Source organism: Protobothrops mucrosquamatus, unplaced genomic scaffold (genome assembly GCF_001527695.2).
Source record: "Protobothrops mucrosquamatus isolate PMUCROS unplaced genomic scaffold, P.Mucros_1.0 scaffold1471, whole genome shotgun sequence".
NCBI classification, from domain to species: Eukaryota; Metazoa; Chordata; class Lepidosauria; order Squamata; family Viperidae; genus Protobothrops; species Protobothrops mucrosquamatus.
In genome coordinates, this window is record NW_015387649.1 from 39313 (window position 1) to 62748 (window position 23436).

Genomic DNA, 23436 nt, shown 5'->3' on the forward strand with positions numbered 1-23436 from the left:
TATTTGTATGCTGCCCAGAATCACATTTTGAAAGATGAGTGGCTATATCTATATATATATCTATATATCTATTTGGTTTCTTATCTGGATTATCTCGAAGAGTTTGACACATATGAAAAACACTCCAACATTGGGGACAAGAAAATAAGAGAAGTTTATGCAAACAGTAGGTTAGTACCACACATTCCAAAATGTATGAAATGAAAATAAAATGGATATGAAAATGAAAGTGATATGAAATCTCTTCTGTTGTAAACTTTAGAGAATGAATTCATCAATTAATTAGCCAACTATATTTTATCCTGATATGCTGTACAAAATTCTAACCGGCAGGGTTAGTTGATGGTTTTGTGTTATGCTAATCCAGAAAATTGAGCCAAATAAATCATCATCAAGTTTCAATGTACTGTAGAATTCAGGCAATTAGGTCAATAAACTATGGACCAATTTCTCATGGGTTGACATGTTGTGCAAACTGAATTATTGCTTATTTTATATTATCTTTTTATTTGTTGGGGGGGAAATCTCTGCAGTGTCTGAATATCTAAGGCAATACTGTATCATACATCTTTTAATCTGCAGTTCTACAAAGAATATGCCAAACATTTTCGTTTCTACTATGCTGAGACATTTTTTAAATAAAAAAAACCACAAGAAGCTAACGAGGCATTCTGACATTTAAATAACAACTTTCATACAAATCTTTTTTTTAACAAAGCAGTAAATCCCATTATTGAGCAGCAAATAGAACATTATATATAATCAATGGGTAGATATAGTAGAACTACCTAGACATTATACAGGTAGTCGTCGATTTACAACAGTTCATTTAGTGACCGTTCAAAGTTACAACAGCACTGGCTTCCGGTTTGTGATCACACCCCTTGGTCACATGATCAAAATTCAGATGCTTGGCAGCTGGTTCATATTTACGACCGTTGCAGTGTCCTGGGGTCATGTGATCACGTTTTGCTACGTTCTGACAAGCAAAGTCAATGGGGAAGCCAGATTCACTTAACAACCGTATTACTAACTTAACTGCACTGATTCACTTACAACTGTGGGAAGAAAGATGATAAAGTAGGGCAAAACTCACTTAACAAATGTTTCACTTAGCAACAGAAATGTGGGACTCAATTGTTGTTGTAATTCGAGGACTACATCTATCCACTCCAAAAAGGAAAGTAGGGAATATATTCCTAGCAACTGGGATGCAAACCGGTATCCTTTCATTGCTCTCTGAGGTAAAAGTAAGTCCTTTCAGTTCATTAACTCATGCCATTTTATAGTTCCAAAGAGGTAAACCTCAGCTTTCAGGATCCACATTGTTTTTGTTTTATTCCTTACAGCAGGGGTGTCAAACTCGCAATGTCGTGATGTGTTGCAATGTATCCTGACTTTTTTCCCATTGCCGGCAGTGGGGTGGGTGTGGTTTTGCTATGACACATCTGGCCCGTGGGCCGGCAGTTTGACACCCCTGACTTAGAGTCAACCACTAAAGACTGGAGTGTATACCTCTGGAATTTAAGAGTTGTTTTATGTACCAAAACTGAACAGAGCTGGCAGAGTACAGTACTTTACTTTCATGCAAGTTCATAGCCAAGTCCTCCACGCATTCTGCTTGCCTCAGTCTGAAAACATCCCCCAAACTATTAAAGTCTTGAATACATGATATTCTTGATCTGTATCCAGTGCACTATGAAGGCAATCTTTGCTATATTTCTTCCACTTTAAATTTTTTTTCAGTTTTTGCTGGCCCAAACTATGCTAGTCATTCCAGAGCAAATAATTTCAGGGTAAATTTAGGGGCAGAGGTCTATCCTTATGTTATATATCTGATACTACGGTAGATGCACACCCCTTAGCCTATGACCATTTAATTATCAGTCATTTGCCTTTTGGCAGCAGGACAGCAGTTCCATTATGCTAAAAAGTTGGATAGGATGGGAAGAGGTTTTGCAGGGAGAGGAGGGAAGGGATGAAAACGTCCCCCTTCTCTTTTTTCTGCTTCATCTGGTAAAACAAATGGGGGGGGGGGGAGAGAGTAAGATTGATTCTTGGGGGAATGAAAAGGCAGAGAATGATTTGTTCCCATACTAGATAGCAATTAATGTAGTCATGAGGAAAAAGTCCCTAGTTGGCTTTCAGTTTTATGTCAGTGGTAAAAGTAGTGAAGAAACAGTGAAAAATGTTTTCCTTTTTTTGAATAAGTGGAAATTTCGATTAATCATCTACAGGTACCTATAAATCTACCATAAAATACTGATCGATCTTCTACCTAGCCCTAGCACAGTAGTAGTAGTTCATTTTGTACCATTTTTCTGCTTCAGCCCAATTATTTTCTCCATGTGTATGACGGCCCTATGGCAACCCATGAAATAAATTTGCTGTTCTGCCAGGCGAGGCCTAAAGTGACCGCATTAAACTCAGACAATATAGTTCTCAGAATGACTTACTACTTTCTCAGCTTGCTCTACCTCACAGGTTGGTTGCGGAAATAATGGAGTGAAATTTATATCGGTGTCTTTAAAATTTCCCCAGAAAAGCAGAGTTTAAGCTTTTTTTTTTCTTTTTCTTTTTTGCTTTCAAAAATGCCCTGCATTGAGATTTGAGTTCCTTGGCCCATATATGAATCCTTAAACTCTTCCAAATCGTTCTCATATAGAGTCGCCTCCATTTTAGATTACTAACCTTTCTCTTTACGGATAAATGATTCCCCCTCACTTTGAGACTCAATGCTATTTCCAATCCCAACTAACTCCCATAGAATCACACACCGCTGAGATGGGCGGGGCGAGGGAGACGAGAAACGCCGCGCGCCTGGTCAAGCACAGCGCGTGCCAAAAAGAAGAAAGGAGTGAAGGGAAACGCCAGCGCGCGTGCGTTGAGTGCGTGTATCAAATCCCTCCCCTCCCCCCCGCGGCCGTCGATTCGATTGCTTCGCTGGTGCCTTCCGTCCAAACTCCATTGGACTTCGTTCGCGCAGAGTTTCTTGGGAGTGGTAGTGTCGTGGGTATTATTTGCGCGGAGAAGCGTACAGTGGATGGAATTGAATAGCAGCCATTTTGTTGGATTTGCTTAATTGAAAATGTATGATGTATTACGGAATTGAAATTACTGTATATCATGGCCCAGGTGCCGCCCAAATGAAACCTATAATATGTATATTGCACTAAAACAACATCAAAATGGTTGCAAGAATGAAATACGTTACAATCCCACGTGGGCCTACCTCCTTTTGAATTCAATGCGATTTTTTTTCTCCTAGTAGGATTCTATCGTTTTTTTAACTAGCTATGCAGTATGAATCTGTACCCTGCTGGGTTCATGCATTATAAATCGTAGTTTTTTTTCATAGAGAATACAAATATAAAAAAATATTTTTAAATAAAATAGGCTTTAGTGTTTGAAGCCAGGAAAAATGAATGGTCAATTAATCTGGACAATTAATGATCACTGAATTCAGACTTGAGGTAGTTTTGAAGGTGATTCAGATGGCAGGAAGGGGGAGTCAGGTGACCAAAGATAAGGCCAGCAAAATGTTAGGAGAAATAATTAGGCTCTGAAATCCCAGGATTTTATTCTTGTATGGAAGAAAGAAAGCAGCAAAGCAAATTAGTTTTGTATCAAGCCTGATACAATTAATTGTTTAGTGTAAATGTGTTTAGGATAATGGACAGGATTTTAAATTCATGGATTTTTCCCAGTTCCCTTGGTATTATCGAATACCCAGGATTGACCATATGCCTGTTACAATTCATATAATGACCCATACCATATTCCAGCCAGTACCATAATCCTGTATCTCTAACAACAGGTTTTCATATTATCATAGTGGCATTGTAGAAATATCCACATTACAGTATGTATATGATTAAGTATATGATGTTATTGTATTTGTAATCGATCCACTTAATGCTAGCAGAAAATTTAAAATAGACGTTTATGCTTCCACCTAAGAGCCAGTGTAATCTAGTGGTTACGGCATCAAGCATAAAACTAGGAGATTGTGAGTTCTAGTCCCGCTTTAGGCATGAAATCTGGCTGGGTGACTTTGAGCTAGTCACTCTCTCTTAGCCCAGGATGTCACACTCAGTCGACAAGGTGGTCGGTCGGTTCCTGTCACAACCAAATGGATCAATATTTGGTTGATCAGAAAAAAGCAGACCCTGCACTTGCAAGGAAAATACTAGGAAGAAAAAAAATATGCTTCCATCTCCAAACTCTACTTCAGCCTTTCATAACCTGGCTCACTCCATATATATTGGACACAACTCCTCTAATTTCCAGTTGCCATGGTGATTTGGAATGTGATAATAATTATAGTCCAGGTCAACTGGAAGGCATCCTCCTATCCTTGAGGAATTCATATAGGATTTTTCTCCTCTTAAATGCACAGAGTAATCATATACATGTTTAATTAGAATTAATCCTATAGAGTTCAGTGGAACTTACTCCCAAGCATGGGATGCATGGGATGATAGATTTAAATTACACTCAGATATCTGTTTTATAGGTGTGTGTATGTATGTATAAATCTAGAAGCAGAGTTGTAGTTAATGTCTGGATTTTTACCCCCTGGGGTATACTGGTAGTAGTTAACTCAGTGGTTAAGCAATCATAATTTATTCAATTCATCCCCTTTTCTGAACTATAAACTAACCACATATGAAGTAGGTAATAGATTTGTATTGGCTGAATTTGTATTGGCTGAAATGTGGGCTGGTAGCCTATGTTTCAGCATATTATATGAATCCAAATTTTGAATGTAATGGGTTCAATTACATTAATATAGTAGCAATCTCAATGGAAAAAGACAGCTGACACTTTAAACCAGGAGGCTCTTTGGACCATCCTGAGACATGGATGCCCATGGAAATTCATTTATGAAGTTAGTTCAGCTACTCCACAATGGAATGACAGAACAGTTCTTTTATGATGGTGATACACTGAGGGGAAAATTATTTGAGCCCCTGCTGATTTTGTACGTTTGCGCACTGACAAAAAAATGATCAGTCTATAATTTTAATGATAGGTTTATTTTAACAGTGAGACAAAATAACAACAAAAAAATCCAGAAAAACGCATTTCAAAAAAGTTATAAATTGATTTGCATTTTAATGAGTGAAATAAGTATTTGACCCCTTTGCAAAACATGACTTAGTACTCGGTGGCAAAACCCTTGTTGGCAATCACAGAGGTCAGACATTTCTTGTAGCTGGCCACCAGGTTTGAACACATCTCAGGAGGGATTTTGTCCTACTCCTCTTTGCAGATCCTCTCCAAGTCATTAAGTTTTCGAGGCTGACATCTGGCAGCTCGAACCTTCAGCTCCCTCCACAGATTTTCTATGAGATTAAGGTCTGGAGGTGGCTAGGCCACTCCAGGACCTTAATGTGTTTCTTGAGCCACTCCTTTATTGCCTTGGTGTTTTGGGTCATTGCCATGCTGGAATACCCATCCACGACCCATTTTCAATGCCCTGGCTGAGGGAAGGAGATTCTCACCCAAGATTTGATGGTACATGACCCTGTCCATCATCCCTTTGATGCGGTGAAGTTGTCTTGTCTCCTTAGCAGAAAAACACTCCCAAAGCATAATGTTTCCACCTCCATGTTTGACAGTGGGGATGGTGTTCTTGGGGTCATAGGCAGCATTCCTCCTCCTCCAAACATGGCAAATTGAGTTGATGCCAAAGAGCTCGATTTTGGTCTCATCTGACCACAACACCTTCACCCAATTCTCTGAATCATTCAGATGTTCATTGGCATTTCACCCAATTCTCCTCTGAATCATTCAGATGTTCATTGGCAAACTTCAGATGGGCCTGTACATGTGCTTTCTTGAGCAGGGGGACCTTGCTGGTGCTACAGGATTTCAGTCCTTCACAGCATAGTATGTTACCAATTGTTTTCTTGGTGACTATGGCTCCAGCTACCTTGAGTTCATTGACAAGATCCTCCTGTGTAGTTCTGGGCTGATTCCTCACTGTTCTCATGATCATTGAAACTCCATGAGGTGAGATCTTGCATGAAGCCCCAGACCAAGGGAGATTGACAGTTATTTTGTGTTTCTTTTATTTGCGAACAATCACACCAACTGTTGCCACCTTCTCATCAAGTTGCTTGGTGATAGTCTTATAGCTCATTCTAGCCTTGTGTAGGTCTACAATCTTGTTCCTGACATCCTTGGACATCTCTTTGGTCTTGGCCATGGTGGAAAGTTTGGAATCTGATTGATTGCTTCTATGGATAGGTATCTTTTATACAGGTAACAAACTGAGATAAGGAGCACTCGCTTTAAGAGAGTGCTCCTAATCTCAGCTCATTACTTGTATAAAAGACACCTGGGAGCCAGAAATCTTGCTGATCGATAGGGAATCAAATACTTATTTCACTCATTAAAATGTGAATCAATTTATAACTTTTTTGAAATGCATTTTCTGGATTTTTTTGTTATTCTGTCTCTTACTGTTAAAATAAACCTACTATTAAAATTATAGACTAATTATTTATTTGCCAGTGGGCAAATGTACAGATCAGCAGGGGATCAAATAATTATTTCCCTCACTGTATATCAGCTGTATTTGCCATTTCTAATGGGGTGAATTAGGACTGTTCTAGCCCCAGCCTTGTTAAATCTGTTCTTCGCTTGCATATTGTTACATGTTGTACAGAGTCTAAAGGAGGGAATGTATACCAGATACTGATTGGACAACTCTTTCTTTGACATTCACTGCTTGAACGCATGAAGCGCCTCCATACAATCATTCAAGATGCTCTCTTTGCTAATGACTGTGCTTCTGCCACAAAAAGACAGTGATCTACAGTTGATGCTGAACAAATTCTCAGACACTGATATGCTCTTCAGCTTGACTATAAGCCTGAACAAAACTAAAGTTCTTTACTAGACCATGCCAGATAACAACCCTACAGAATCAAAAATCACTTGACGATATCCAACTGACAAATGTAAACACCTTCAAATATTCCAGAAGCATCATCTCAAGCGATGGGTTCTTTGAACAAAGAAGACTGTTGAATCAGCAAGACCAGTCAGCTTTGGGATAGCTGTGTACTTCAGTAGAGTGTTCAGTCAACACAACCATCCCTAACTCCACAAAGCTGAAAATCTACAGAGCTGTGATTATATCTTCTGTCCTATATGGATATGAATTCTGGACTCAGTATCATCAGTATATCAAACAATTGAAGAAATTTCACATGCATGCTCTGCGCTCCATCCTTAGCATTTGTTGGCAAGACCATGTCTCCCACCCAGAGATCTTGGATCATATCTAGTCCACCACCATTGGGTCCCTAATTATTAAGGCCCAGATGAGTAGTTGGGACACATCATCAGAATGGATGATCACCATATGCCTATTCAATTGCTCCCTACTGGAGATTGGGAAGAGCACTCGAGGTCATCCATGCTACTGCTGTAAAGATAAGGTGAAGGAAATCCTACATAACTATGACATCCAGCCAAAGGAATTAGAAGCTGTGGCTGCTGACAGAAACCAGGGGCGAGTCCTGTGCTATGAAGCCTCCACTGACTTTGAAGATAGGCACAGCCAAAAGTAGATACAAAACTGTGGGCAGTGTCGCAGTATAACACTCACAGTTATTACAACAATGGACTTTCAATGCCTTCATTGTGCTAGTCTCCTCACTTCCAGACTGGGATTGCAGAGCCACATACATGTCCACAGATGAACTGCACAACAATGTGTCTTCTTTGAACCCAACAAGACAACAACAATAACAATAATAATAATAATAAAGTTGGAAGGGACCTTGGAGGTCATCTAGTCCAACCCCCTGCTCAGGCAGGAAACCCTATACCATTTCGGACAAATGGCTGTCCAGTCTCTTCTTAAAATCTTCCAGTGTTGGAGCATTCACCACTTCTGGAGGCAGGTTGTTCCACTGGTTAATTGTTCTAACTGTCAGGAAGTTTCTCCTTAGTTCTAGGTTGCTTCTCTCCTTGATTAGTTTCCATCCGTTGCTTCTTGTCCTGCCTTCAGGACCATTCCTTATATGTTTTAGCCTCCAGTCCCCTAATCATCTTTGTTGCTCTTCTCTGTACTCTTTCTAGAGTCTCAACATCTTTTTTACCTCGTGACCAAAACTGGATGCAGTATTCCAAGTGTGGCCTTACCAAGGCATTGTAAAGTGGTATTAATACTTCACGTGATCTTGATTCTATCCCTCTGTTAATGCAGCCTAGCACTGTGTTGGCTTTTTTGGCAGCTGCAGCACACTGCTGGCTCATGTTTAAGTGATTGTCCACTAGGACTCTGAGATCCCTCTCACAGTTACTACTATTGAGCAAGGTACCCCCTATACTATACCTGTACATTTGGTTTTTCTTGCCTAAATGTAGAACCTTACTTTTTTCACCATTGAATTTCATTTTGTTAGATAGCGCCCAGTGTTCAAGTCTGTCCTGTATCTTAAGCCTGTCTTCTGGAGTGTTGGCTATTCCTGCCAGCTTGGTGTCATCTGCAAATTTGATGAGTTCCCCATCTATCCCCTCGTCCAAATCGTTGATGAAGATGTTGAAGAGCACTGGGCCCAGAACAGAGCCCCGGGGCACCCCACTACACACTTCCCTCCATGCAGATGCGGTTCCATTGAGGACCACATGCTGAGTACGGCCAGTCAGCCAGCTACAAATCCATCTGGTGGTGATGCTGTCTAACCCACATTTTTTTATCTTATCAAGTAGTAGGTTGTGATCTACTTTATCAAATGCCTTACTGAAGTCCAAGTAAATTATATCCACAGCACTCCTCTGATCCACTAATTTTGTCACTTGGTCAAAGAATGCAATAAGATTTGTCTGGCATATAAGGAAAGATTGATGGAATTGGGTATGTCTAGTTTAATGAAGAGAAGGACGAGGGGGGACATGATAGCAGTGTTCCAATATCTAAGGGGCTGCCACAGAGAAGAGGGAGTTAAGCTATTTTCCAAAGCTTCCTGACAGTTAGAACAATTAACCAATGGAACAACCTGCCTCCAGAAGCGGTGAATGCTCCAACACTGGAGGTTTTTAAGAAGAAACTGGATAGCCATTTGTCCGAAATGGTATAGGGTTACCTGCCTGAGTAGGGGGTTGGACTTAATGACCTCCAAGGTCCCTTCCAACTTCATTATTATTATTATTATTATTATTATTATTATTATTATTATTATTATTATTTATTTTTTTTTGACAAACCCATGTTGGCTTTTAGTAATGACTTTGTTTGCCTCTAGGTGTTCGCTGATTTGTTGTTTGATTATCTTTTCCAGAATCTTCCCAGGTATTGAGGTCAGGCTGATAGGTACAAATCTTCCTCATTCTGTTGTCTTCTGAGTTTTTGTATTCTAGTTCACATTATCCTCTGCCAGCATGATAGGAATGTACTGTAGGATATCTGCAGGGCAATAACTGCAATTCAATTAGCTAATGCAGACTTTCATTATTCTAGTACTCTCCATGTTGAGATATGATGGGAGTTCTAATCCAGCATTAAATACAGTAGATTCTAATATATCTGGAACAAATCTTTCACAAACTTTTTTATTACTGATTGCTGTGCTGATAGTTTTAAAAGTATTATCATTCTCATTAACATTTTAATGCAATTTTCTTCATTTTCAACACAGTAAAATTTGTTAAAAAGTAGTTCCTAAGTTATGTCTTTCAAGATTATATATTTTATCTACTGTGGTATGATGTGATATTTTATCTACTGTGGTATGATGTGCTTGGTCAACTAAACCCAATTGTCTGGGTTTGCTTAATACCTGTATGGAATTGCTTGCAGTGATTCCATAACCTAACTAGAAGGGTAGGCACAACATTTTAGACTAAAATATAGTATGTGGTTAGAAGTACTGTGCAAACACAATCATTAAGGAAACAAAGAAATCAAAATTTGTATGTGCATTTATTCAGGAGTAAGTTTAATATTTAATATTAATATTTAATATTAATATTTAATATTAATATTTAATATTAATATTTAATAAAGTGAAGACTGTGGTTAAGGTTGCATAGCATGCTAACCCATTGTTAACTACATTTGAACTAGTTTTTTTAAAAAAAATCACCCAGTTGCCTAAGTACACCCATGTAACTTCATAACTGCACAGCACATTAACATAGCCACAAACTGGGCAACCACATTTTATATGGAAAAATGATGTATGATTCTTACTCTCTCTAGGAATGTAACTTCTATTTAATTCCTCAATCCACTGTAGTTCTGAGTTTCTGAAGCCATTCACTCACCAAAGATCAAGCTTTAAGGCTAAGAATCATGACTATCGGCAAGAGTTCAGTCCCTGATCGATCCACTACAGTACTTGTTCAAATTCAAAGTTTAAAACTCTTCCGTTCAAACTGTGGGACATTTGGATGAGTATTTCGGGCACTTGCCTTCACTGAAGTCCCTAACGAAATAGAGAATGCCCTGTGCACGGAATATGTATGTATAAGCCGCCACGTACAAAGCAAAATTCGAAATGTCGATTGAGGTCGCTTGACGAGAAGAGAAAACCCCGAAGCTCTGGTTGACTCTGCGGGCGCTTATTTAGGTCTACTTTTCTCTCGTAGACGAGTTTAATCGATTATTCTGGGATTGACTTCCGGCTGCCTGCCGCTGACATGGCGACGCCGAAGGAGGAGGCACGTGGCCTTTTCAGGCAGGGCGTGCAAGCGGTGTTGGACAGCTGGGCCGTGTTGCAGGTTAGGGGCCTTTTTCCCGGTAACGAGAAAAAGCGGGTGGGTGGAGGGAAGGAGAGCGAGTTGAATACAGAGTAGTAAACTGTATTTTTGAGCTCGCAGGTATATGAAAGTAGCAGTGGGTATAGTAATGGGAAAGATAGAGAGGAGCTTGTTTGGAGGGGCGACTTCGTTCTCCGCCTCGCTGCCGGCGGCGGGCTCGCGCAAAACCCAAAACCAAAGGGCATATGTGATTTTTTTAAAATTTTGATGTAGTGGATTGTGCAACGACAGTCAGGTGTGGTAGGCTGCTGCATTTGCCCACAAAACGCCGACGGCCACAGGGCGGCAGAAAGTCCAGTGTTTCTCAACCTTGACAATTTTAAGGCATGTGGACTTCAACTCCCAGAATTCCACAGCCAGCATTGCTGGCTGTGGAATTCTGGGAGTTGAAGTCCACATGCCTTAAAATTGTCAAGGTTGAGAAACACTGAGCTAGAGAAATCTTCATGCCTTTACTGCCGCTTAGTGATTGTCGGGATTTTTGCAGCCCAGATATGGTACCGGTAGTTCCCCAATGGTGGTATCTGAAATAATAACATAGATTACCGTGTTGTATAAACACTGACCCTTCCGTTGAGAGATGAAGTTTTCCAAATGGAAACTGATTTGATTGGTGTTAATGTGTATAATGAATTGGTAGATGAGATTGGTTTTTATATTGGTTATGTGTTTATTTGGTGAAATTGTACATTGGGAACCAGATCCTGCTAAAAACCAAGGCTGTTTCCAGATATCGAGCTTAATTTGATTCATTATGTGCCATCAGGTCGTTTTGGACTCCTTGCAGCTTCATATTTTTTTCATGATAATGTAGCCATAACTTATTTTTTCAGGTCTTCCAGTGGTGCACACATGCCCATTGTAACTGAATACATCCACCTTGCTACTGATAGCTTAATTTCCTTTTCGTTTTTTTTTATGGAACTGAGAATAACATCCATATGTATTTTTCTTTGGAGCTTTCACTGCAAAAGATATAGTGTTGATATGTGTTATGTACCCACAACATCTGAGTCACAAAGCAGCTGATAGAATTTTAGCCTAATATGTTGTGTGAAACTCCAATATGTGTAGTTAGTTTATGTTTTATAGTGTCATATGAAGCTAAGCAGTTTGATTTAGTTTAACCCTGAATAAACATGTCCATTGGAATTGCATTATCCTTGTCTTGCATATGTATCTTGACAGGGTTTTCCTCCCACTTTTATTGTGTGTGCCTTTAAATCAATGCTGATTCCTAGCAACTGCTTTGAAAAGTCCCTGCAGTTTTCTTGGCAGAGATTTTCAGAAGTGGTGTGCCATTGCCTTTTTCCTAGGGCCATAGTTACCCAACTGGCTTCATGCCAAAAGCAGGACACAACTCAATTTGTAGTTTGGTGCTTTAATCACTACATCAAAGTGGCTCTCTTTTTCTTTTTCCTCCCTGCTTATTTCTGACATACTTGTGGGGAAATTGTAGGAAGGTGTGTTGGATATGTTCCCCAACTTAAGTTATTTGTAAAAATAATAAAGATGGAATACAAATACTACTAAGGCAGCATATTGGGGCTGCTAGACCTGGGCTATCTAGATAACCTTTCTTCCTCCATTTTCAAAGCCATGCTCATCTTCTCCCAGTCCATCTTCCTTGACTGAATATTCTGCATATAGGTCGAATAGATAAGAAGAGAGTTATCTCCCACCTTGTCAGCCTGGAGTCAGTTTGTTTAGCTTCACACTGAGACTTCCTGATCTTGCATAGGTGTTGTATGACATTGAGGTGTTTCAGGATTCCCATTTTTCTAAGCACATTCCTCAGCTTGACATGATCAACATAATTGAAGGCTTCTCTGTAACCAACAGAGCACCTACTGACGTTTTTGCAAGTTTGTTTTGTGTGCAGCAGCAATAGCAATAATGGCTCTTGTTCCTCATCTTTTCTAAACTCATCTGGTATCCCCTGTCCCATGTATAATTCTATTCTGCATTAATCTTTCTAAAAGCTATTTTGCTAATATAGGAAATTAAGAATATTGTGTGATAATTGTTCACTCTGTTAAGTCTCTGTTTTTATTTCCCAAGTAGGAAATTGTTTGCCTAAAAGTGTCCAATTCCAGTCCATTTTAAGATGCTGACATTAAATATGTCAGTGAGTAATTGATTCATTTCAATTTTTACTGTGTCGAGCCTTCCCATGTTCATGCTTTGTAATTTCTATGTTCTCACCATAATTCTGGTTTTCAGCTTCAGATTTTTTTTCCTGCATGGCAATATCAGAATTAGATTTCCTAGAGCAGGGGTTCTCAACCTTGGCAACTTTAAGACTTGTGGACTTCAACTCCCAGAATTCCTCAGCCAGCTTTGCTGGCTGAGGAATTCTGGGAGTTGAAGTCCACAAGTCTTAAAGTTGCCAAGGTTGAGAACCCCTGTCCTAGAGGTTTTAATCTAGCCACTTCATAAATATTATTAGTACTCCAAAAGATGTTCCGCGTTTCCTCAGTAGTGTGTTGAGTACCATTTGACACGAGGGAGCCATCTTCAGGTACTGTAAGGTCAATCATGCACTATAGCAGACATGTCAAACACAAGGCCCGGGGGCCGGATGCAGCTCACGAAGTGGTTTCATGTGGCCCGCGAAGCCATCTTGGAAACAGTGAGGGAACGGCCCCCGCTGCCTTGGCCCTGGCCCAGGCCAGCCGGGAGCCAATGTACAATTTTGTGGTGGCCATCGTGGCACTTGCCCCGGTGGACCATGCCTTGGCACTTGCCCCGGTCCCACCCCCTTCTGCCAGAGACCCTCAGATCTGTCCCACTCCTGCCCAGGCCCACACAGGCACCCTTGACGCGAATGATGTAGAACTGGCCATGCCCACCCAGTAGGCCACACCCACTCCATCCACGCCCACCCAGTAGGCTGCACCCACTCTGGCCACACCTACCTGGTCTCCCAAGGGCAACCGCAATGCTGATGCGGCCCTCAGTGAAATTGAGTTTGACACCTCTCCACTATAGGGTCAATCAGTTTTTGTCTAGCGATGTGGTTTTCTAGATAAAATGCAGAAGTACAGGTAGTCCTCAACTTTTGACCACAATTGAGCCCTGCAAGGCAGTTGTTGAGTTGTGCCCCACTTTACAACCTTTTTGCCACAGTTATGTGAATCACTGCAGTTAAGTGAATCATGTGATTAAGCAAATTTGGCTTCCCCCGTTGACTTTGTTTGTGGGAAGGTTGCAAATGGTAATCACATGACCCTGGGATTCTCTTAATCCCATTGTCATGTGATGCAACCATCATAAATACATGCCAGTTGCCAAACGCCTGAATTTTATCAGTGACCATGGGGATGCTGCAATGGTTGTAAGTGTGAGAATTGGTCATTAAGTCACTTTTTTCAGTTCTGTTGTAACTTCAAATGGTTACTAAACAAATGGTTATAAGTCAAGGACTACCTGTAGTCTATCATTGCCCTTTTCTGTGGAACATAAAATGATGCCTTTGCCCTTGTCATTCTATATTGTTGCTGCCCAATGTAGATAGGTACCTGCCTATTTTAGCTGGGTAGCTAGATGAGCTTCATATTCTTGATAGACACTCCTAGTGTTCTTCTCGCATTCCTTCCAGGAACAACAACCCACCTCACCCCAGCCTCCCACATTGAGGCAGCACAGCAGGGCCTGAAAGGGACACATTGTGATAGGCTAAACCAGGGGTAGGCAACCTATAGCTGGCTCAGGAATTCTGGGAGTTGAAGTCCACGAGTCATAAAAGAGCCAAGGTTGCCTACCCCTGGGCTAAACTATGGGTGGGCTAGCTAATAATACGTTATGGCATGCAAACCTATCGTCTGTTTATATAACAGTATTGATAAATATTTAATTCTTCATAATCAACAAAGCAAATGAGAGATAGAATGTAATAACTCCACATACAAATTTACATTATATAAAATACAGTGTTGTCTGGACAGAAACTAGGAGAGAGGAAGTAACTTTTCTTGTTGAGGTGATGACAGTAAAATGTTAAATTATTTATCCAGGCAATGAACTAAGAAGAAATTGTACCACCTTTCACCAAGGTGCTCCATAGATACGTAAACCTTTTTCCAGTCTGGTCAAGAATAAAAGCATTTCAGTAAACAAATGCATATTACACTATTATGTAAACTAATAATACCAATATATTCAAAAAGTGAACTCTCAGCTTTAAGATGCAACTCATACTCAGATGCTTTTCATTGTTTAGATTTCCCCATTCTGTACATGAGTTACTACGCTATACAAATATGCTCCTTATATGGTAATTTTCAATTATTCTGTTGACAAAGCCAAGTTCTAGTAAAGGACACAGCTTGTGTGCAGCTAACTAGTGAGGGACAGTTAGCTAGCATGCTCCGCTTGAGAAAGTAATTTAAAAAACCCACCTCTCGTACATAACAGAATTAGAAACTGACCATGATCAAAAGGGAAGTATATATAGAAAGTAAAAATCTGAATAAATGTTGTAATAGAAGGTCAGTTGTGCTCCTTTCCTTGTGCTATTAGTTTAGCTATCAAGCAAATGACACAAACATATTTATATGAATTTATTTCATCCTATATTTAGAAAAAGAATGCTTCAAGATTATATCAAGGATGTGTGTGCTTTGGTAATGCCGTAGTTTACCTCACCAGTAGACCTTTATTGAAACCCACATTGGAGGGAAAATGTGGCTTTTCCCTAATTCGGCTCCTGAAACCAAACAGGCAACATGGAGGACAAATTAGCTTTGTTGTTAGAGTTGAAAGCACTATTCGAACTGGCTAGATAATTCTGGACTGTTATTTATTCATGTTCTAAAGCAGTGGTTCTCAACCTTTTTAATGCCGCGACCCCCAACCGGTCGTAAGTCGAGGACTAAACTGGTCGTAAGTCGAGGACTAAACCGGTCGTAAGTCGAGGACTAAACCGGTCGTAAGTCGAGGACTACCCAACCGGTCATAAGCAGAGAACTTTCCCTGCCCGGGAGCGCCACGCATGTGTGGTTCCGCCCCCTGCGCTGGCCGAGGCGTAGCTGGCAAGCGGCAGAGACGGAGCAAGCCGACCACCAGCTGGCCCAGCTCAAGGGAGGTAAGGCACCCGCCGGAAAAGGGGAAAAAAATGGCGGACAGCCTTGCTTGGCGACCCCCGTGAAATGGTCGATCGACCCCAAATGGGGTCACGACCCATAGGTTGAGAACCGCTGTTCTAAATTGTGCTAATTATCACCCCAAGCAACCCTTTGCTGCGCAAATGCCCAGTTGCTGTTTACGAACATTTCCTTGTCTTCTTCCAATTGCAGATAGCAGTTGAAAATGGCTTTGGAGGAGCACATAGCCAAGAGAAAGCTGAATGGATGGTAGGGGCTGTGGAGCAATACTTTGAGAGCAATGGTGAGATTCTGTCCTGTTGACTGAGTGGTAGATTTGGTGGGATATGGATGGCCCAGGATGTACCTAGAATTATGGTGGTACAAGGTTCTGATCTTGTAGTCGTTCATTGCTAGATGAAGAGCCTGAGCCTGAAACTTCCCTTATGTATGGCACAGAATGGTGGATCTTTAATTGACACGAAGCCCTTAGGAGTTAGAATCCTCACTGCCATGATGAACCTTCTAAAACAGGATGTTTAAAAACTGAGATAACTTCTCAAATTTATTATAGGGCCATCACTTTAAAGATCATTATGGTCACCTATCGGTAGTATCCCATGATTAACATTGCTACAGGCTCTGGGATCAGCAACCCTATCGTGTGTTACTCATTTTAGCAAGATAGTGACGCTTAATGAGTACAGTTGAAAGGCCTGGAGCTGGCTTGTATGCTTTCTTCATGGAGAGAAGTTGAGACTTGGAGGGTTACATGGGATGGAACAATATAGCAGTCTAGAAACTGCTTAACCCTAGTCATCTCTGAAAATTTCCCGTGCAGTTCTGTTATTTGACTGTGTGTCCAATCTCTCTGCAGTTGACCTTGAACCAGAGGAGATAGAGGACTTCCTTGCTGAACTGATGAACAATGAATTTAACACTATAATAGAAGATGGAAGCTTGGCTCAGGTATTTGTTTGCTACTCTCTAAAGAGAGGAAAAATGCTTTTTGTTCCTATCCTCTCTCCACACGGGACTGTCCATGCTGTTCTTGGATAATATGCAGTTAGAGCAGTGTTTCTCAACCTTGACAATTTTAAGGCATGTGGACTTCAACTCCCAGAATTCCACAGCCAGCAATTCTGGGAGTTGAAGTCCACATGCCTTAAAATTGTCAAGTCCACATGCCTTAAAATTGTCAAGGTTGAGAAACACTGAGTTAGAGGTATTATATGGAGGTTTAATGGTCCCACGCCTAGATAATTTCCTCTGTTGTTCTGTCTTTGAAAGCTTTTAGACAGATCAAGAGCTTTTCCCAACATTAATTGGTGCTTCATACAACTCCCTGTAAGTTGGCTTATGTATATCACTGTGTTGTTTCTTTTAACTCTTCAGTTGGTGAGGAGGCTGGCCCATACTGCAGCTTTATTGAACTAAATATTGTTCCTTGCAAAACTGAACAAACTGTAGCCTGCATTTGCCAAGGAGAAAAGCTATACTTGAGCCTTTCTCTGTGCATCTCTTTTTTTTTTCCTCCAGGAAGTGTTTTGAGTTAAGATTGGACAGCTTGTTACAGAGAAGGTGCTTGGGAGAAAGAGAGGACTTGCTATGCCTGTCAGAACCTCCTTAGCGAAGCTGTGCTTTTTCCAGTGCTTGCACAGCTATGCAGTTTTAGGAAAGTACATGTTGGAGTTAAGCTGATGGTGACAGAATATGACAGCCTTGTTTATTTTTAAACACTTACGTACCTGGATTCAACAACAAGATGCTTATTTTATTATGGCCCATGTGATTTAACAGGGTTGCTAATAAGCATCTCTGTGAAATTACTGTGTGGAATAATTAATCCATCTGAGCTGTCATCAATTGCCTAGCAGCAGCCAACATTATCCCAACTAAACAAAATATATTCTGTTGAACTGTGGCGGAGTCTTTGTGGCTGTCTGATCTTGGTTTGCTCACAGACGGTTCACTACCCAACTAAATAATATCAGTGCTAGTGAGTGTGAGGTTTGCTCCCTGTACATATACAGTAGGTTGTCCTCCCAATATCTGGCGATGGTGTGGTTTTCTCCTTGATAGTTCCTTGATGAGGGTATTGTTTTCCCGTGTGATTGTCTGGTGTTAATCCTTGCTTATCTCTGTTGTGGAGGGAATGTGTTCTGGTCTTTTTGTTTCCTTTTTTTATCTTTTTTGAATGATCATTAAATATGCTTTATTTTGATGTTAACTATTGATGGCTGATTTGTCTAAATGCCAAACTTCCATGAATTCTTTTAGATTTGGTTTGGTCTAGGACAGAGGTCCCCAACCTTTTAGGCACCAGGGACCAGTGCCATGGAGAAAGGTTTTTCTGTGGACCAGAGGGGATGTGGTTTTGTGTGCTGACTGCATCCCGAGAATGGAGCTTAGGTTGTTTGTGCGGCCCGCTTGCTGGCATGCTGCGGACTGGTGCCGGTCCACGGACCGAGGACCCCTGGTCTAGGATACTTATAATTTCCCAGTTGAAATTGGGGTTGAGTCTGTCCATGTGATGTGAGATTAAGTTTTTATCATGTCTCCTGCTAGTTGCTGTTCATGGTTATACTCTGTTAGTCTTCTGCCTGTCTTTCCTAGATAGTAGTTTATTCTGTAAGTGGTAGATGATCCTGGTTTTGTTTTTTCTTGAGCTGCTGTGTCTTTTGGTTTACTTAAGGTATTTTGGAGGGTTTTAGTTTGTGTGCTCTAGAATTGTCACGGGGTTATAATAGTCTATTGGTCTTTTCTGAGATGTTTTAGAGGTTTGGTAATGTTCTCCTTTTCATAGCTTGTATTGGTTGTGCTATAGTGGACTGAATAAAGTTGATTGATAAAATTGTGTGGTTATCCAGTCAGTAACATTATGTTATCTAGTGGAGTAATGAAACATCTACAAGCATTACAACTAAGCTCAGAGAGCACCAAGGACTCCACAACAAGTGTCTGCATTCATATGTTGCATTCAGGTATAAGTTGCTGACTGGGCCGCAGTTAGTTGGATGAGTGCATCATGTCAAATGACACACAACATGACTTATAACTGCTTGCTTAGATACCCCTCCCCCCCCCAAAAAAATACAACCCGGTTCCAACGTTCCGATGGTCACATAACAGCATGTTGGGCTCTCAGCAACCGACCCACATTTATAATCATTTACAGAACTTGCAGTCGCATGGCCATGTTTTAAATGTTTTCTCCAAACCTGGCATTTACTTCTAGCTTTCAGCAAAAACTAGAGTACATTTTATGACTTCTGCAAAAAGGCTGCTTAAAAATGGATCCCATCACATGGTTGACCTGCTTTACAACTGTCACGACTTGCAGCAATTACTTACAGCATTACTTACAGTAATGGGCAGGCTCCATTATGACCCAAAGTTGAGGACTACCAGAATATAGACTTACACAATTTTTCAGCCCTGACTCCAATGTTATCTAACCCTAGCCCTAGCCCTAACCCTAGTTTCCTTTTCACTGTCAAAGGGATTTCCCCATGTATTTCACTGAGGCCCATAAAAGAGTCCAAACAAAAACCTATTATGCTCACTTTCCTTTGGAAAACTCCTAGAATCTAACCCTAAGACCCTTTTTCAGTGCTGAGTCCAAAGGGATCTAACCCTAATCCAGGGGTATGCAACCTTGGCTCTTTTATGACTCGTGGACTTCAACTCCCAGAATTCCTGAGCCAGCTGGCTCAGGAATTCTGGGAGTTGAAGTCCACGAGTCATAAAAGAGCCAAGGTTGCCTACCCCTGCCCTAACCCTAACATTATCCCTAACCCTAAGCCGACTTTCATTTTCATTATCAATGGGATTTTCTCATGAATTTCTCTGTGGCCCACAGAAGAGTCCAAAAACCTGTTATGCTCACTTTCCTTTGAGAGAACCTCCTAGAACCGTGGTGGCGAACCTATGGCACGCGTGCCACAGGTGGCACATGGAGCCGTCTCTGGTGGCACGCGAGCCATTGCTGGGCTGAGCTGTTCCCTCCTCCTCTCTGCATATGCGCAGCTCTCCGCGCATGCGCAGTCTGGGAATAGGCTATAAAAGGAGCAACTTTCGGCGGAAGCAGCATTTGCTGCAGACAGCGAGCGACCCAGCACAAGTCGGAGTGGACAGCCAGCGAGCGAGCGAGTGAATACGAGCCAACAGCTCGGTGGCCACGCCCACTCGGTGGCCACGCCCACCCGGCGATGCATAACTGGGTTTTGGATTGCAATTTGGGCACTCGGTCTCTCAAAGGTTCGCCACCACTGTCCTAGAATATAGCCCTCACACCATTTTTCAGCCCCAACTAAAATGTGATCTAACCCTAAGACTCACCTTGTTTCATTTTTATTGTCAAAGGGATTTTCCAATGTATTTCACTGCAGCCAACAAAAGAGTCCAAATGAAAAGCTGTTATGTTCTCTTTCCTTTAAGAACCTCCTATTAGGATTTAAAATGGTTCTTGCTTCTCCAGCTGACCAAATGACCACGGTGGGGCACTATTGCTCCATAAAGAAGTGTTGCAGTGCTGAAGAAGAAAAAGTCAGTTGATGAGCTAAGTGCTTATAAAATGCTGGGTCATGGTTTTTGCACTGTAGTGGATGACAGTACCCTGGAGAAGTGTAAGATTCTTAACAAATACTTAGCGGATGCACAGAGCTCACTAAGCCAAATATTTGGCCTAACATATTATGCGAATGCAGCTCTTGTGGTTTGTGAACTATTTATGGTTTACTTTTGTAACGGTTTATTATATAGCTGGGGGGTGTGGAGGGAGAAATACAGAATTTATATGAGCTTATGAGTCTTAAATTATATTTAATCTCTTTTGGACCATAATCTCTAAAGCTAATTATCTTGAGTTGCTCAGAATCAATGAAATAGAAAGCTTTGCAAATGAGCTGCGCACCCCCCCCACACACACACAAACACACAAATAAACCTAGCTGTACTTGAAGGTTATGCCAAAATGTATAGGTGTGGGTTTTAAACACTCCCTCTCGAGATTACAACTGAACACAGACTAGAAGGCTGTGAAGTTTGCTACAAAAACTAGACAGTTTTCATCCAGTAATATTACAAAGGGAGAAACTCCGATTTAAAATTAAGCCTTTAAAGTAATAGCTAGCTCTTTGTAGAACGTCTGCAAGTACTTACACTGAAAGATGTTTATAACTGAACTGACGGAGGAAAGGCTGAGACACTAGAAAGGCCCTCATTAAAAACAGCTACAAACAAAAGAGGCTGGGCCCAGTAAGTGAAGATATTGTGTACATTAAACCTCAAAAAATAATAAGGATTACTGCTTTTTCCCCAGAGGTTATAACCCCAAGAAATACTAAGGACCAGAGCTGTGACATGAAAGAAAACGGAGAGGAAAACAATATGCCATGTGAATGGTCTTTTGGTCCTTATTGCTCTTGGACATATATTAACAACAATGTAGATAAGAGGACCTCCAATGTTGCAAGTGTTATGCCAAAACAGCTAAACTCTGAGATTATAGCAAACTACAAGGAGAACAGCGTTCATGTGGTACAACCATGTACAATGAGAACTCTGTATTGCCATTGTGTTTTATTCAGTACACACAACAATGGCTTAGCATATTGTATACACAGCCACTCACTGGCCATGCATTGCTCTAAATCATAGTATGATTTCATGTGGTTTGAAAAATTGCTCCATTTTGGCTTACTCGGTAAACTATGATTTATTTTAACTCTCTCATTTGTCTAGAAGGCATTGTTTTGGAGAAAAGCCAAGCTCAAAGCCATTCTCTGTTCCAGAATTAACTTTAGGAGTCAACAATTATCTGGGAGACAAGGGGGAGGTGAGCTAGAATGAAAATGGGAAGATAGCAGTGTTTTAAATGTTTGTATTTTTTAATCATTTGTGATAAGATTTAATGCTGATGAGACTTGCTAAAAAGCCTTAATTGCAACAATAGCTAAATAACTCCAGATGTTCCTCTGGCTCTGAAGGATTAAAGTTAGCCATTATTTGGGAAGTTGTTTTAACCGATTTGGTTTTGTACAGTTTGGTTGCCCTGTTGTGTAAATACGTATAGTCTGAGAGGCATTTGCTACATTCTAGATTCAAAGCTGGATATATGTGTATATATGTAAACACAAAGAATTCCATTGTTTTGGCATAGCATTGTGAATGTATTGGGCCATTGTTGTCAGAAAGCCACATGTGAACCCATCTTATATTTTTAGTGTTTGAAGCAGTTTCTTTTTTAAATTAACGTGCTTCTGAGATGTTGCTCATTTAGTGGCTGTAATTTTAGGCAAAAATCTTTATAAATCCATTACTACTGAAGAATAGTAAAACCACTCATAAATTTATCCAATAACATGTCTAGTCTCTGATGCTAAAAGAATCAGGAGACATCAGTTTCTGGCATGGAAAAAAAGAGACCTAGAGAAAGCTGCTTTTAAGTTAGACACACTTTTCTTCACTGGGGGAGGGATGCTGGCCAAAGCCTGTGATTTATCTATTGAGCAGCCTTTTCTATCATGCAGCAATGCTGAGTTGGGCGAGGCAAGGGGTGGTAGGATAGATAGACCAGTTTATGGGGCAATTGTTGGCTCTTCCAAGGTAATGAGCAATCTTTCCCTCTTCCCACACTACAGGTAAGCCAGCAACTGTGCCTGTTTTTCAGACAGAGCCATCAGGGTGACACAGCAGCAATGCTTGATGCCATTATCCATCTGGCACAGAAGAAACAAGAGGCTAGGAGAGCAGTTGCCAAATCTCAGCCAGCTGCAGAAAGCAGCAGTGAGGAAGAACAAGAAACGGAAGAAGAGGTATTGCACAAATTCTTCTGAAAATTAGGACTGAGCTTGTCGAGCAATCTGCATACAAAGTGACTTTGTAAATCTGAATGAAATCTGAAGGCTTTGGGATATGTTCTGCAGAATGCATTGGAAGAATTATAAGCTGATTCTGAAGTCGGCCAATTCTTAAAACTGGGTTTTTATGGGATAGTGGGAATTTAGTTTGCCTGGATTAGGCTTCTGCGAGGCTGGTATCATCAGGCTTAGTCACTTGGTATTGAAAATTAAGAACAAAATTTTTAAGATAAGTTGAAGTTGTTATGTTAGGCACTACATGTTTGTTTTGAGTAAACTGCTGTGTCAGTTGGCAGGAGCCAATTAGTTTATTCAGGAAACCATGAAAAAAGAACAGATTGATCATCTTTGTTGTTTCTTCCTCCTCCAGGCCATGGACTGCAGTGCTGGTTCCAGCGTGAATGGAATACAAAGCAATCCATCTCCGCTGTCAGATAGGACTACTGAAGATGGATGGATGTTGGTGACCAGGAAAAAGAAATGAAGGAAAAAACTGTGGTAGACCTGGACAGATGCAGCAAGCCTTGAATTCTTGTATAGGACAAATAGGCTTCCAAAGAAGCCTGGGTACACTGGAAGCACTTTTGTTGGCTGTATCTTTGCTCCTGATTTAACAGAGGCTAAATGGAATTCAACTTGGTGGCATAAAATATTTTTAATCTTTGAAGTTTCTTCCCCTTCAAAATTGGACGATGTCCTTTTGCTTC

The 23436-nt window shown here is 40.8% G+C and overlaps 1 protein-coding gene across 1 annotated transcript; it reads left to right on the forward strand.

Annotated features, from left to right (window-relative positions):
- Positions 1 to 1568: 1568 nt before the first annotated feature.
- Positions 1569 to 23409, forward strand: TSR2 (TSR2 ribosome maturation factor). Its single transcript, XM_015822127.1, has 7 exons — positions 1569 to 1572; positions 5625 to 5629; positions 10654 to 10743; positions 16080 to 16170; positions 16744 to 16835; positions 22511 to 22684; positions 23100 to 23409. Coding segments are annotated over exons 1-7 (567 nt in total). The 5' UTR covers positions 1569 to 1571; the 3' UTR covers positions 23214 to 23409.
- Positions 23410 to 23436: the final 27 nt, after the last annotated feature.

Excerpts from the sequence above, each read along its gene's own strand:
- TSR2 (XM_015822127.1), top strand. Across the intron at positions 10,744-16,079 it reads ACAGCTGGGCCGTGTTGCAG|ATAGCAGTTGAAAATGGCTT; the intron begins GTTAGGGGCCTT and ends TTCCAATTGCAG. Across the intron at positions 22,685-23,099 it reads AACAAGAAACGGAAGAAGAG|GCCATGGACTGCAGTGCTGG; the intron begins GTATTGCACAAA and ends TTCCTCCTCCAG.